This window comes from Dromiciops gliroides, chromosome 4 (genome assembly GCF_019393635.1).
Source record: "Dromiciops gliroides isolate mDroGli1 chromosome 4, mDroGli1.pri, whole genome shotgun sequence".
In the NCBI taxonomy this organism is placed as follows: domain Eukaryota; kingdom Metazoa; phylum Chordata; class Mammalia; order Microbiotheria; family Microbiotheriidae; genus Dromiciops; species Dromiciops gliroides.
Genome location: NC_057864.1, coordinates 16708154 through 16721401, shown reverse-complemented (window position 1 = coordinate 16721401; position 13248 = coordinate 16708154). Strand labels below are relative to the sequence as shown.

Below are 13248 nucleotides of genomic sequence, written 5' to 3'. Positions count from 1 at the left end.
TTTAAAAAGGATATATAGTTTTTCATATATATGTCAAGATGCAATGGCTTTATCATTATTTGAAATGAACAATAAATATTTTTAAACATTGGTCAGTTTTCATTTTGCATAAAGTAAATATAAATCAATATCATTCCATAACAAAACCTCTTGGGAGGGATAATCTTTAATAATTTTGAAGAGCCCAGAGGACAAAATGTTTGAGAGCTGCGGCACTAGCCCAGACTGCTATCTGTAAGAGGAGGGGATTGGATCCAGTTGTGTCTTCTCTGTCTCTTCCAAATCTATCACTCTGTGATTTTCTCATGGAACTTCTCAAAAGTTCCAGTGCCCGAAGACTTTTTGATCATGGATTTCTATTTGGTACTTTTGTAATATTGTGGGTAAAAGGACTAGTCCAGTCAACCTTCTATTGACCTTCCCATTTCTCTAGAAACTCTGTGTGACCTTCTAAATAATCTTCTCTTTCTGAGCTTCTTCACCTCCAAAATGCTGAACCAGAAGGTTCCTTCTGATCTCCGCTGTTCTTTGCTTGTCATCCTGGAAACTTAGTCTCTTGCTTTGGTGAGGAGAATAAAAATTCCAGTGAACGACAATATGGTGGAGACCTAGGAAGGGTCTCCATCCTCACTCCTCTCCAGATTAAAAGAGTGCTGACATGTTTGTCTCTGTTTGCTGTCTGATTGCTCCTCTGGTGGATATGCCTCCACACACAAATCATGTTCCCAGCTGATATATAGCCATGAACAAATGATATTCTCTGGGCCTGTTTATCTTCTGTATTGACACAATTTAATAGAGTGGATTTTTTAAAGACAGTATTTACTTAGTGATTTGTTTTTCCTGACTTGATGGTAATGGGTTTTGTGTCACCTTTGAATATGAAGGTGAGGGAGGAATAATTTTTCACAATGAATAGATACATAATCTCAGGGCTGGGGCTTTAAAAAAAAAACAACAGCCCAGATTTCTTTGTGGCAGCAAGATATAGTGGATTTTAAGCTGCTCTTTAAGTCTGGGAAACCTCACTCCCACCTCTGACGCTCTGGCTATTGTCCCCTAACCTCTCAGTGCCTCGGACCTTTTTTAAGGTGAAGGACAAATTGCTCTGCTTTAAGAAAGTGAATTGCCTTGTTGGGAATTCCCCTACCTTGGAAATAAGAGAATCAGAATCCCTGAATTCGAGAGTTGGAAAAAGCCGCTATGTCAACAGGATTCTTTCTGCAACATATCCAGTGAATGAAGACTTTCAATAAAGGAGAGTGCACCATAGGACTGGTCAAAATAATTTGCTTCAAGTCAGAATTTCTTTTTAGGTAATTTGTTTCAGTTATTTTTAGGAAACTGAATGAGAATGGATAGACAAAGAATCATAATGAAGTCTTAGTGGGAGAGAATGAAAAAGTATCAAGATAATAACTTTATGCAAAGTAATTATAAATAGTTAAGGGACAGCTGGGTGGTACTGTGGATAGAGCGCCAGACCCAGAGCCAGGAAGACTCGGCCTCAGACACTTACTGGCTATATGATTCTGGGCAAGTCACTTAATGGTTTCCCTCAGTTTCCTCATCTGTCAAATGATCTAGAGAAGGAAATGACAAACCATTCCGGTATCTTTGATTTAAAAAAAAAAAAAACCTAACCACCCAAATGAGTTGCTGAAGAGTTGAACACAACTAAAATGAGTGAATAACAACAAAATAGAAATCCTTATAAGACAAGTCCTGTTACTATATCTTTTGGAATGTGGCTTGGAAACTGCACCAAGAAAACCCCAAATGGAGTCATAACAAGTCAAATGTGATGGAAACAACTAAACAATAATGGTTATTATTCAAATTTAGTTGTTTGCATTAACATTGAACTTAACTACATGGGATTGTTACTACACCTGTAATTTTACCACACCAAGGAACTCCATGGTGAGTAAGTTCCCTGTACAATGTAGGTCTTCATCTTCTCTGAAACTTCAGAGCCTTAGGGCATTAGCAGGTGAAGGAAATTTCATCCTCTTGCATTTCCCTAGACCCATGAAATCCCAGATCCAGTGCCACACATCCAGTGTGTATGAGAACTGGGGAGAGAATACTGGAGTTACTGACTAATCTCACATCTTAGTTCCACCATCTGTAAGCTCGCAGCATTGGGCTAAATGGTGTTAAAGCATCTTCTAAGCCCTAACATCCTATGATTCAGGTATGAATAATGTTTAAAAGTTCAAGTCTGACCATATCACATACTCCCTTGCTCAAGAATCTCAGTGAATCCCTATTGCCTCAGCATTGAAATATGAACTCGTAGCCCTGACACCTTCAACTCTCCATGATCTAATTCATCATGAGATGCCAACCTTGTTCATGCTCCTTCATACATTCCACAGACTAGCCAAACTAGTACTGCCTATTCCCAGAACTCTGACTCTGTCTCTACCTTTGGACAAACTATTTCCCCTGCCTAGATTCTAGTCCCTCCTCATGTCCACCTTAGCACAGTCTTGTGCATAGTTATATATTTGTGGAATTGAAATAACGCTCCCTAGCAAAAGAGGTTTGCAATCATCAGCTGATCTTCCAGACAATCTGTTAGAGAATGCTGTGTGGTTCACTGAATTGGATTTTATGCCTTACTTATAGAGGGAAAATTAGGTAGTAGTTTTCTAGGTAGCTCCAGTTGGGGGAAACCAAGCAGTAATCATAGAACCAATCTAGGGGAAGGTAGAGATGAAGGAAGGAAGGGAAAAACGAAAGGAGGAAAGAGGGAGGTAGAGAAGAATAGGAAGGAGAGGAGGAGAGAAAGAGAGGAAGAAAAGAAAGGCAAGGAGACAAAGGAAAGGAGGGAGAGAGGAGACAAAGGAAAGAAGGAGGAAAGGAGGGAGCGAGGAAGGGAAAGAGCAAGTAACCAAGAAAAGGGGAGTTAGTCCTTCTTTACTCTGGTTGTTGGGTGTGTGTGTGTGTGTGTGTGTGTGTGTGTGTGTGTGTGTGTGTGTGTGTGTGTGTGTGTGTGTGGTTTGTTGTTGTTGCTGCAGGGCAATGAAGGTTAAGTGACTTACCCAGGGTCACACAGCTAGTAAGTGTCAAATATCTGAGGTCATATTTGAACTCAGGTCCTCCTTAATTCAGGGCTAGTGCTTTATTTACTGTACCACCTAGCTGCCCCCAAATCCTGCTTTACTCTGAACTGCTCATAAGACATCTTGAATACTGTGGTTGGTTCTGGACATCACATTTTAAGCAGGATATTGATTAGGTAGTCAGTGCCCACTTGAAGAGTATGCAGAATAAGAGTCTTGAGATCAGCTCTCTATTGGGTTAGCTAGGAAGGGTCGCAGTGTGCCAAGCATTGGGCCCAGAGTCAAGCAGCTCTAAGTTCAAATCCACCTTCAAACACTTACTAGCTGTGTGACGTTGGACAAATCATGTAACCTCCATCCTCCTCAGTTTCCTCAACTGTAAAACACTGATTATATTAAATAGCATCTACCTCCTAGGTTTGTTGTAAGGATAAAAGGGGATAACATCTGTTAGGTGCTTAACACAATGCCTGGCACATAATGAACACTTAATAAATGTTCATTTCCTTTCCTACTTATAAGCTGAATTGATCTTTTCAGGCCTGCCCTCTGCTAGGCTTCTTTCTGAATCCTCTACTTCAGCCAGCTTATGAATAGGACCTTTATTTTCCATTCTCCAAACCTCTTGTCACTTAGAAAACCTTCTTCTTCCTCTGCCGCAGACCCTCCTTTTTCCTCTGCAGACACCACAAAGCTTTCTCTGCCCATCTCAGGGATGGGCAATAGTTTCTATCCTCTGAATTCCAGGTGCACATCAGGACACTGTTATGTCTCTGCTGGGGAAGGCAGAACCAGGCTTAGAACTTGTCTTGTACTTTCGTATTTTAACTAACAATTTTGCTAACTCAGCTTGATGATTTCTACCTGTTGCACAAGAGCAGGTACTGTTGGGCTTAAGGTAGATTTCTGGGAACTGCTTGTTAATCCTCAGCCAGTCTGAAATTAATCATGGCTTGGCTGTCCTGTGGAATCTTCCGTCGGGAAACCCATCATTGTTTGCAATGTTACTAAAGTTTTTCTTTAACTGACCATGTGCCCGTTTTCTCCCCGTCTCTCTAAATAGATGTTTAGCTTTCTGGGCGGTTCAATCACGTGTTGTCTGTCTTCTTCCTTCCCTCCGCACCTTGCCACAACCATAAGGAAATTCTAGAACCATGTCTTGGACATAGGGGGCGCTTTCAAAACATTTCGTTATTTGGATTTATTTCTGTTCCAACAACTTGAACATTCATTCTATATATTGAATAATTGCAGAATGTTTCTGTAGGTGATTTGGAACTATGTTCTTACAGAGGTTGCCAGGATTTTCTCTTGCTAGATTTTCCCCTAAATGTTATTTTATGTTAATATCACAAACATTAGCAATTCAAATCACTTAAGGCCTTTTGATAAATCTTTTTATAAAAAAGTGGTAGACATTCTCTGTTTCTAAAATAAACAACACTTGAGAATTCCAGCCTCTTGGGGATGAATGTTTTTAATATAAATATATGCATAAACATAGACTAGTTTTCTCAAATTCAAATATCCCCGCACACTTTTTAAAAGGATGTTTTGGGATAACTTAACTGGCCTCAGTTTGATGCTCTTGTTCTTTGTGTTGACTTTCAGGTTAAACAGTCTCTGGCCGCACATAGCATGTCCCTTCTTCATTCATCATTTTTTAGAAGCTAGACACCCCAGGCCCCTGTAAAGAGGACGTCAAGCATCAGGCTCATAGTAATCTGATGAGGTCTTTCATATGGGAGACTCGGAGAGAATATCATCAGTGTCTCCATATATTTATGGGGTGGTTATAATCATTCTCTTTGGTCCCAGAGGGCACAGTGAGGAGAACAGTACAGTGAGGTACAGTGAGGAGAACCTTCCATGAGCCCACTCTAGTTTGTTAACATTAACAAATGTCTATTACAGTGAAATGAAATAGAGTCAGATGGCTCGGTGGGAAGGGGGTGGGACCAGGTCAGGTTACCCACCCTTAGAGATTTTTTATGTAGGGCCTGAATGACCATTGTCGTATGTTATATCAGGGAGAAATTTCTATGAATGAGAGTTCCTCCATGGCTCTGGGGTCCCTTCTAACCATTGTGAGATTTAAAATTGGATATTAGATCATAAATCTCCCCTACTTAACCTTTCCCTTAATTTATCTCCCAGACTAGTAAATGGAAGAAGCTTTTGGTTTTCTAGATAGACCTTTTATTGTTATTGTAGTCACAAGGTGATGTTGATTAGAAGGATAGGAAAGTAGAAACATAATACAAATCCTCTTAAGTCTAAGCTTAGTCTATATTCCTTATAAAAACTCACCAAACCGAAGGGCACTTTTGGAGAGAGAGAGACCGTCTGTGCAGCGCCGTCAGGAGACCAGCTGAGCAGGAAAAAGCCCCACTTCCATTCTCTCCACCCTGGAAGTCGAGTGCGCCACAGGCAGTCTGACGTGCGCAGCAGTCGGACTGTTCGTCTCCTCTCCAAAAGGGTGGTCCTTCAAAAACTGGCGTCTTTCAGTTATCCTAACCGACTGTTAAAAACCTTTAATATTTTTTTTACCACACCATGAACTGTGATTCTGTGGCATTTTGCTGAGCACACGCTGCTGTGGTGGTGCTGTAGGCTAGATTACCTATTAGCGCATGTTCTGTGGGATACCTCGGGCTGGGTACAATGCTTTAGTGTTGGGAGGGCTTTTGCACAGGGCTGGCTCCCTGCCCTCAAGCAGCTTACATTCTAGGTGATGAGACAGAATGAGGGCACCAAGCATTTAGACACATTGCAGATGCTAAATTCTGGTAAATGTAACATGAGCACAACATTTCATAGAGGAGGAGGAGCAATGTGGATCAGAATAATCAGAAAAGGCTTCCCAAAGGAGCTACAGCTTTGCCTGTCTCTTGAACACAGAAGCCTCGCATCAATTGTATGGGAAGAAGTTCATTTGTAGGCACTGCTGTGAATATTGTGTAAGTAGCTGAGTGGCTCAGTGGGTAGAACATCAGATTTGGAGTCATCCTCAGGGACCCCTGAGTTCAAATCCCATATCAGAGCCTTGTGAGTTGTGTGAGCCTGGACTAGTCAATTAATTTTTGTCAGCCTCAATTTCCTTATCTGCAAAATGGGGATAATAATAGCACCTAGCTCCCAGGGTTATTTTGAAGAATGAAAGATAATTTATGTAAACCATGTTGCAAGATGAAAGCATGATGTAAATTTTATTCGTTTTGTTATTATTATTGTATTTCATCTGAAGATTGAATGTTACCTACTATTTCCTGTCATCCATCTCATTGTGGGGTTTCTTCATCTTTTTTCTTTAAAGTATGCGTAACATACCCTTTAGCTATGACAGCCTTGCTGCTCCACTGAGAATGCTTTGTTTCATTTGCAAGAACAGATCCAGCACAGAAATGCTGTTCTTATTTATCAAGGCTTACAGAAATACAAATCCTGCAAATCCAATAATGTACGAATTACTTCCGAGATGCCAGTGCCTAATTTCTTTTACTTTCCCTTTTTGTTTTAAATAGAAAAAATCAGGCAGAGATATGCAGATCTGCCAGGAGAGCTGCATATTATTGAGCTGGAGAAGGAGAAGAATGGGCTTGGCCTCAGCCTTGCCGGGAACAAAGACCGGTCTCGGATGAGCATCTTCATCGTGGGGATACACCCTGATGGACCTGCTGGCCGAGATGGACGCATGCGCATCGGTGATGAGCTTTTAGAGGTAATGGTCACTTACTCAGATTTCATGTTTGTCTTGAATGTTGTGGCAGAGTCGATTTCAGCTGACCCATCTGATCAGAGCATCATACATTCAGAGCCAAGAGGGGCTTTGGTCTTCAATTTTCTGGAAGAAAAGGTGGAAAAATGTCTTTTAAGGCTAAACAAACCATCTTGCCCTTTTCTTTCCTTGAAAGGAATAGTGGTGGAGGTGAGCACCAGTGCACATCTGCTTCTTGCCTATAAATGATGCCGTCAGAGGACCGAAGACTTTGCTCATGGAAAATTTTAGAAATCCTTTTAAAAAGCACCATTGAATAATGGAGGCAGAAATGATCCTGTTGTGAATACCAATGGGCTGAAGGACTCAGAGCTAGTCTGAGTTCTTTTAGGCTTCAGTAGTCTTACAGTTGGATCTTCCTAGGTCTGGACTTGACAATGAGTCATAGCCTTGTTACCATGGCTGCTACAAAACACATTCAATACTTGGCTGATTTTAAGAGTTTTCAGGAGAGCAGAGATAAGGATGGGAAAAATGGGCAGATTGACTGGGCTTTGGAAAGTCCAGAGTGTCCAGTCAGAAGACTTGATTTGAAATTCCAACTCAGATGCTTTCTACTTTTCTGACATTTCAGTCACTTCAATTTTTGGGGTCTCAGTTTCCTCAGCTGTAAATGGAATTCTAGTTATATTTATAACTATATATATCTATATATATATATCTATATATCTATCTATCTATCTATCTATCTATATATATATATATATATCTATATATATATATCTATATATCTATCTATCTATCTATCTATCTATATATATATAGATAGATAGATAGATAGATAGATAGATAGATAGATAGATAGATAGATATATATATATATATGTTGGCCTGCAAAGCTTAACATGAAACAATGCCTGCCCACAAGGAACTTCTACTGGGGGCAAAACAGAGATACCGATAAGTGAATGTAATGTGCATACACAATAAATACAATGAAACAGAAAATCCCAATAGCTAATATCCATCTCCTAGGGTTGATATGGGTTTTAAATGAGATACTCTGTCTAAAGCATTTTGCAAATCCTATTGTCATTGTTGTTTAGTCATTTCAGTTGTGTCTGACTCTTTGTGACCCCTTTTGGAGTTTTCTTGGCAAAGAGAATGGAGTAGTTTGCTGTTTTCTTCTCCAGCTCATTTTACAGATGAGGTAACAGGTAAACTGAGTTAAGTGAATTGCCCAGGGTCACACAGGTTCAGATTTGACCTCAGGAAGATAAGTCTTCCTGACTTCAGGGCTCCACTGCACCACCCAGCTGCCCCTATGGTACTCTATAAATATCAGATAATTTTGTTATCATTATTATTTATAATAGTCATTGGGCTGATCTATTACACCAATTTAAATTATATTCCCTGAATTTATAATAGCCATTGGGCTATGCCACCACTCAGAAAGGTTTTCTTGATTCTCCCAACCCAAGCTCCAGGACAACTGCAAGGGGAAGGAATTTGTTGCCCCCCTGCTCCTAAATGGGCCATAAGGAGCAGATATCCCATGGCTTGGAATGTTACATCTTGTTTTCAAAAGTCCCACTTCTACTTTATCCTCATCCAGTTTTCCATCTATCCATGACCCTTCAGACTTGGGCTGAGAATAGAATTCCCACTCCTGTGTCACTTGACTGTTGGTGTTGAAGCCCAAGGTTTTCTAGACCCAACTGTGAATCCGCCTTCACAACCTAGCTCCCTGCAGGATTTACTCTCTAAAGCTGTCTCTGCCAACAAGTCATTTCCTGACAGCCCCAAATTGTTTGTGCATGGCTTCCTTTTGTTTGTGTTTCCAATGCAGTGTTCCAAATCTACTGAAAACTAATGCATGTAGCACAATGTTTAGTTCAATTATTTTTCACAGAAACATCCTTTGAACAAACCCATGAAGATCCAGCAACAACAATGTCGTGTTAGTTTTTGTTTTTTTCTTCCAAGCGTACAGTGAAATAGATTTTGCGTGCCACATTTTGGCTTTGTATCCTCCTAGAGTCTGAAACAGAGTTGGTGCTAAATCAATACTTGCCAACTGAGTAATTGTGGAATGTTGGTGGCCCCAGGAGACTGCCAGCTCTGGACTGTCCTACCTAGAGAGGAAGGTTTTCAGGTCAGGCTCAGAGATGGACAGTGTGGCCACCTGCCAAGGAGGTGCCAAGCCAGTTTTGGAAATGTTTGCCACGCATTTCCACCACAGCGTTATCATCAGGTCAAGAGCTCAAAGGGATCTCAGAACCCAAACATTCCAAACTCCTCATTCTCCAGAGGAGTAAACCAAAGACCAGGGAGGTTAGGTGCCATACTCAAAGGATCATGGGCTTAAATCTGGAAGAGGCTTTTGAAGGTCATATAGACCAATCCCCTTATTTTGCCCCAGATGGATCTGAATATTACATTTTATATTTTGAGCCTGAGATTCCAATAGGGGATTCTCTGTCTGGATCATCATTTTATGGGTTTATGTTCTTAATGAAATTATCGTTCACTGTGATTGGAGGATCCTTGAGGGCAGGGACTGTTGCATTTTTGTTGTTGGCTCAACATCTGGCCCATTGCCAGGAAGAGAGTTCATTGGCTTGAATAGTAGCCAATAGTAGAGTTTATGGGCATGAATGGAGTTGAATGGCAAGGAGAGGACTGACTAGCCCAAGCCACATGTGAAAACAAACCCCTTTCATTATTAAACAATCCTGCTCTGTGTTGGGGGCAGCGATGCTTTGGAATGTTCCCATATGCCTTCACCAAGTACCTAAAAGCAATACCAAAGTCTTTGGAGATCTTTTTAGCAAAAGGCAGATGTTTATGGAGCTTCTCTTGCGTGCCCGGTGCTCTCTTCCCTGCAGTTCAGAACCCTAGGGAGATCACTACATATTCCCAAGAAGGACAAAGAGACAAGACATAGCCAGCTCCAAATTTAGGCAGAGGTTTTGAGCATCAGAGGCATGAGCTGCTCTTTGCTGAAGGCCATCCTGTCCTTTCTTTTTTCATTGCTACTGATTTAAAGTTGTAGGTTTTTTTCTCCTTTCTAGACAGCTTAGGGGAATACTAGGGTGATAAAACTCTTAATGTTTGCTTCCTCCATCTTGGAAGCTGAAAGAGGCTTTGGGCTTTGGGCACTGTTGGGGCTCTTAGACCATCAGGGCTTTTGAACTGGAAGAAAGGACTATTTAAGGCATTTTCTGCAGCCCCTTCATTTCCCAATGTTGGGAACAGAGGGTTGGCCAGGGAAGGTGATCTGTCCAAGGTCCCCCAGCAGCGCTGAAGAAGCAGACTTTGTACCTAGGCTCTGTGAACTTCGAAGCTGTAGTTCTTTCTACTCTAGCATGAACATGGGAGTCTTCAGGACTGGAGTGTTTAGAGGTCACAGGATCATGGCTCTCACATGGGAAGCAACCCTCCTAGCCCAGTTTCTGCTGCTTTCTGGGCAGCTCCTCTTCCTCCTTGCTTCTTCCTGATTTTTGGCAGTCTCACTGTTTATTAGCATCTCTCCCACAAGTCGAACTTGGAAGGAGAGACAAGATTAGACACTGAAGTCAATTAATTTTGTCGTCTTCTTGTCTTACTCATTAAGAGGATAGGTGGGGGAAGGGATTGAATCTGTTGGCTCCAATGAGACTTCTGTGGCCGCTTTCCATTTAATTTCTCTCTGCTAACCCTACTTTCTAATTAATATAATCAATCAAGTCTTTATAAACTCCAACATGTGCATGACCTCCCTCAGAGAACTTCTCATTTAATTTCTGAAATTTGTGATTCTCCATTGACTTTCTTTAACAACAGAAGAAGAATTGTATTGATATACTTTGTGTCTTGCTCCCACTCCCCCTTACCTGAGAGGCTTCCCAAGAAACTAAGATATTTTTTTAAGAGAAAAAGAGGAAGAGGTTTAAAAAATTAGCAAAACAGTCTGAGAATGTATGCAGGTTTCACATCCATGGCTTCCTCGCCTTTGCATAGGAATAGGGGGCAGTTTCTTCTTATATATCTGCTTTCAATCCAAACTTTTTCTTTCTACTTTTCCAAACATTCTGTTTTCCTTGCTTTGTGGTGCTTCTTTCCAATTACATTGTGATACTCCCTGTGTATATTGTGTCCTTGATGCCAATGCATTCACTTGACATCAGTTCATCCACATCTTGCCATTAACATTCTTTATAAAATGCTCCATGAAAGCAAGATGAATTCAGGCATCTCGGGAGATAGAACCAGGACTCTGAAACTAGGAAGACCTGAGTTCAAATCTTATCTCAGCAACTTACTAGCTACATGACCTTGAACAAGTCACATTTACTCCCTGTGGCTTAGCTTCCTAAAGTGTAAATTGGTGATAATAGTACCTACCTCCAAAGATTCTTGTAGGGATCGAATGAATCAATATTGATAAAGCACTTAGCACAATGCCTGGCATACAGGAGGTGCTATATAAATGCTATTGATGATAATGAAGATGTCTGATATCAACTTTGATGTGTCATTGTGGCATTTTTATTGATGAGACAACAGAAAATTGACTCAAAGGAAACTGGGTGAGCTGATATTCTAGCACTGTACACTACTGAAGCCTGACCTTTTTTTTTTTTATTGTTTTGTTTTGGTTTTGGTTTTGATTTTGGCTTTTTTGTGGGGCAATGGGGGTTAAGTGACAGCTAGTAAGTGTCAAGTGTCTGAGGCTGTATTTGAACTCAGGTACTCCTGAATCCAGGGCCAGTGCTTTATCCACTGCACCACCTAGCTGCCCCTGAAACCTGACTTTTAACAGGGCCTTCACTTAAATGGAAGAAAGCTTACCCACCAACTTTTAGGATAAGGCTCCCGAGGTACATTGTGGCACAAATCATGTCTCTGTGCACGCACACTTTTACCCTCCATTGTCACTTGAATCCTACATCAGCTGCTGAATAAATTCCACTTCTGACTTGGGAGACAATGTCCTTATCCATTTTCACAAAAATTCTCACTCTCTCATTTTGTGTCTGTGTCTGTGTCTGTGTCTGTGTCTTTGTGTAGGGGGCTGGGGGATATTTTGATTGTTTAGTCCTGAATCATTTTAAACCATCATTAAAATCATTTTCATCAGTGCCTTGTATTCTATCCCTAATTCTGAGTAGAGGTTTTCCTCCAATTATTCAAGTAGTTAATTCATATGCAATTTAAGTAGAGCATCATTTATGGTAATGAGAGGTGGTGGTTACTTTTGCCATGGTGACATGGCTTATATTTTTCAGGCTCTCAGGACTTGAACTCAGGTCTGAATTCCTTCCTCAAAGGTTGGGTTACCCTATATGATGCACATGAGCCTTTCCTGATTCCCCAAACTTTAAGGGTCTCCTCCCTAAATTAGCCTATTATTTTGTATACAATATCTGTGTCCACTGATAGGAAAAAAACTCTGTAAAGGAAGGTACAGTGTCCTTTTTGTCTTTTTTTGTTCCAGTGCCTGGAACATAGTTGGTGCTTAATAAATGCTTGTCGGTTGCCAGCTTTCCATCTGTTATGTCAGGCTGCCTCTATGCCAAAGGTTCCTAACTTAGCATACATGTACTTACAGGACAAGTTCACTATGGAGAAGCTTTTCAGCAGGTAAAAGTAATGTTTGCTAAATATATTATCCTATTGAAATTAATCATTTGTATCGTATTTCTTGCATGCATGTATGGTAAACTTTGGCATTGATTTACTTTCATATTGAATAAGGGATACAACATGATTTATCAAATAAAATAATAAGTATAAAGGCAGCTGTGTGACCCTGGGCGTGTCACTTCACCCTGTTTGCCTCGGTTTCCTCATCTGTAAAATGGAAATAAGAAGGAAATGGCAAACCACACCAGTATTTTTGTCAAGAAAACCCCAAATTGGGTCACAAAGAGTTGGATGTAACTAAAACATCAGCACAACGACAGAAAGCTTCAGTGGTTGGCACATAGTAGGTGCTGTCTTCTTTCCCTTTACTGAAAGGCAAGGGGCACAGGGACTGGAAAAAGTTGAAAACCCATATTCTTTAAGGGAAAACATGTATAAGGAGGGAAGGGGACAATCAGGACTTGTGATGTGATCTGTGCAGGGACCTCCCAGTATGGAGATTTCTTATTTGATGAACAAATTTGCTGTGATTTATACTCTTATATGTTTGGTCATTGAAGGTTAAGTGATTTGCCCAGAGCCACCTGGGCATGAACCCAGTCCTCTCTGACTGTAAGACCAAAACTCTACCTTCTTTATCACATACCCTTCATAGGGATAATCTCTAGTAGATGGAAGAGATAATAGATGAAAATATGGCCTGACTTTCCTGCAATCAGTAACACTCCCTCTTTATTAATGTGGTGTCAGCAATAGTATTCCCAAGTGACATTTCTAGGAAGCCTTACTTCGGCTGTCAGAATGGATTCTTCCCATCAATGAGACCTG

At 40.7% G+C, this 13248-nt stretch overlaps 1 protein-coding gene across 2 annotated transcripts in view; it reads left to right on the top strand.

The window, feature by feature from the left end:
- The window catches only part of PATJ (PATJ crumbs cell polarity complex component), a 320690-nt gene that overhangs the window by 198939 nt on the left and 108503 nt on the right, over positions 1-13248 (top strand). For both annotated transcript variants that reach the window (XM_044002310.1, XM_044002309.1), the window contains one exon: positions 6596-6792. In XM_044002310.1, the coding sequence (XP_043858245.1) occupies positions 6596-6792 (197 nt within the window). The remainder of the gene's footprint in view (positions 1-6595; positions 6793-13248) is intronic.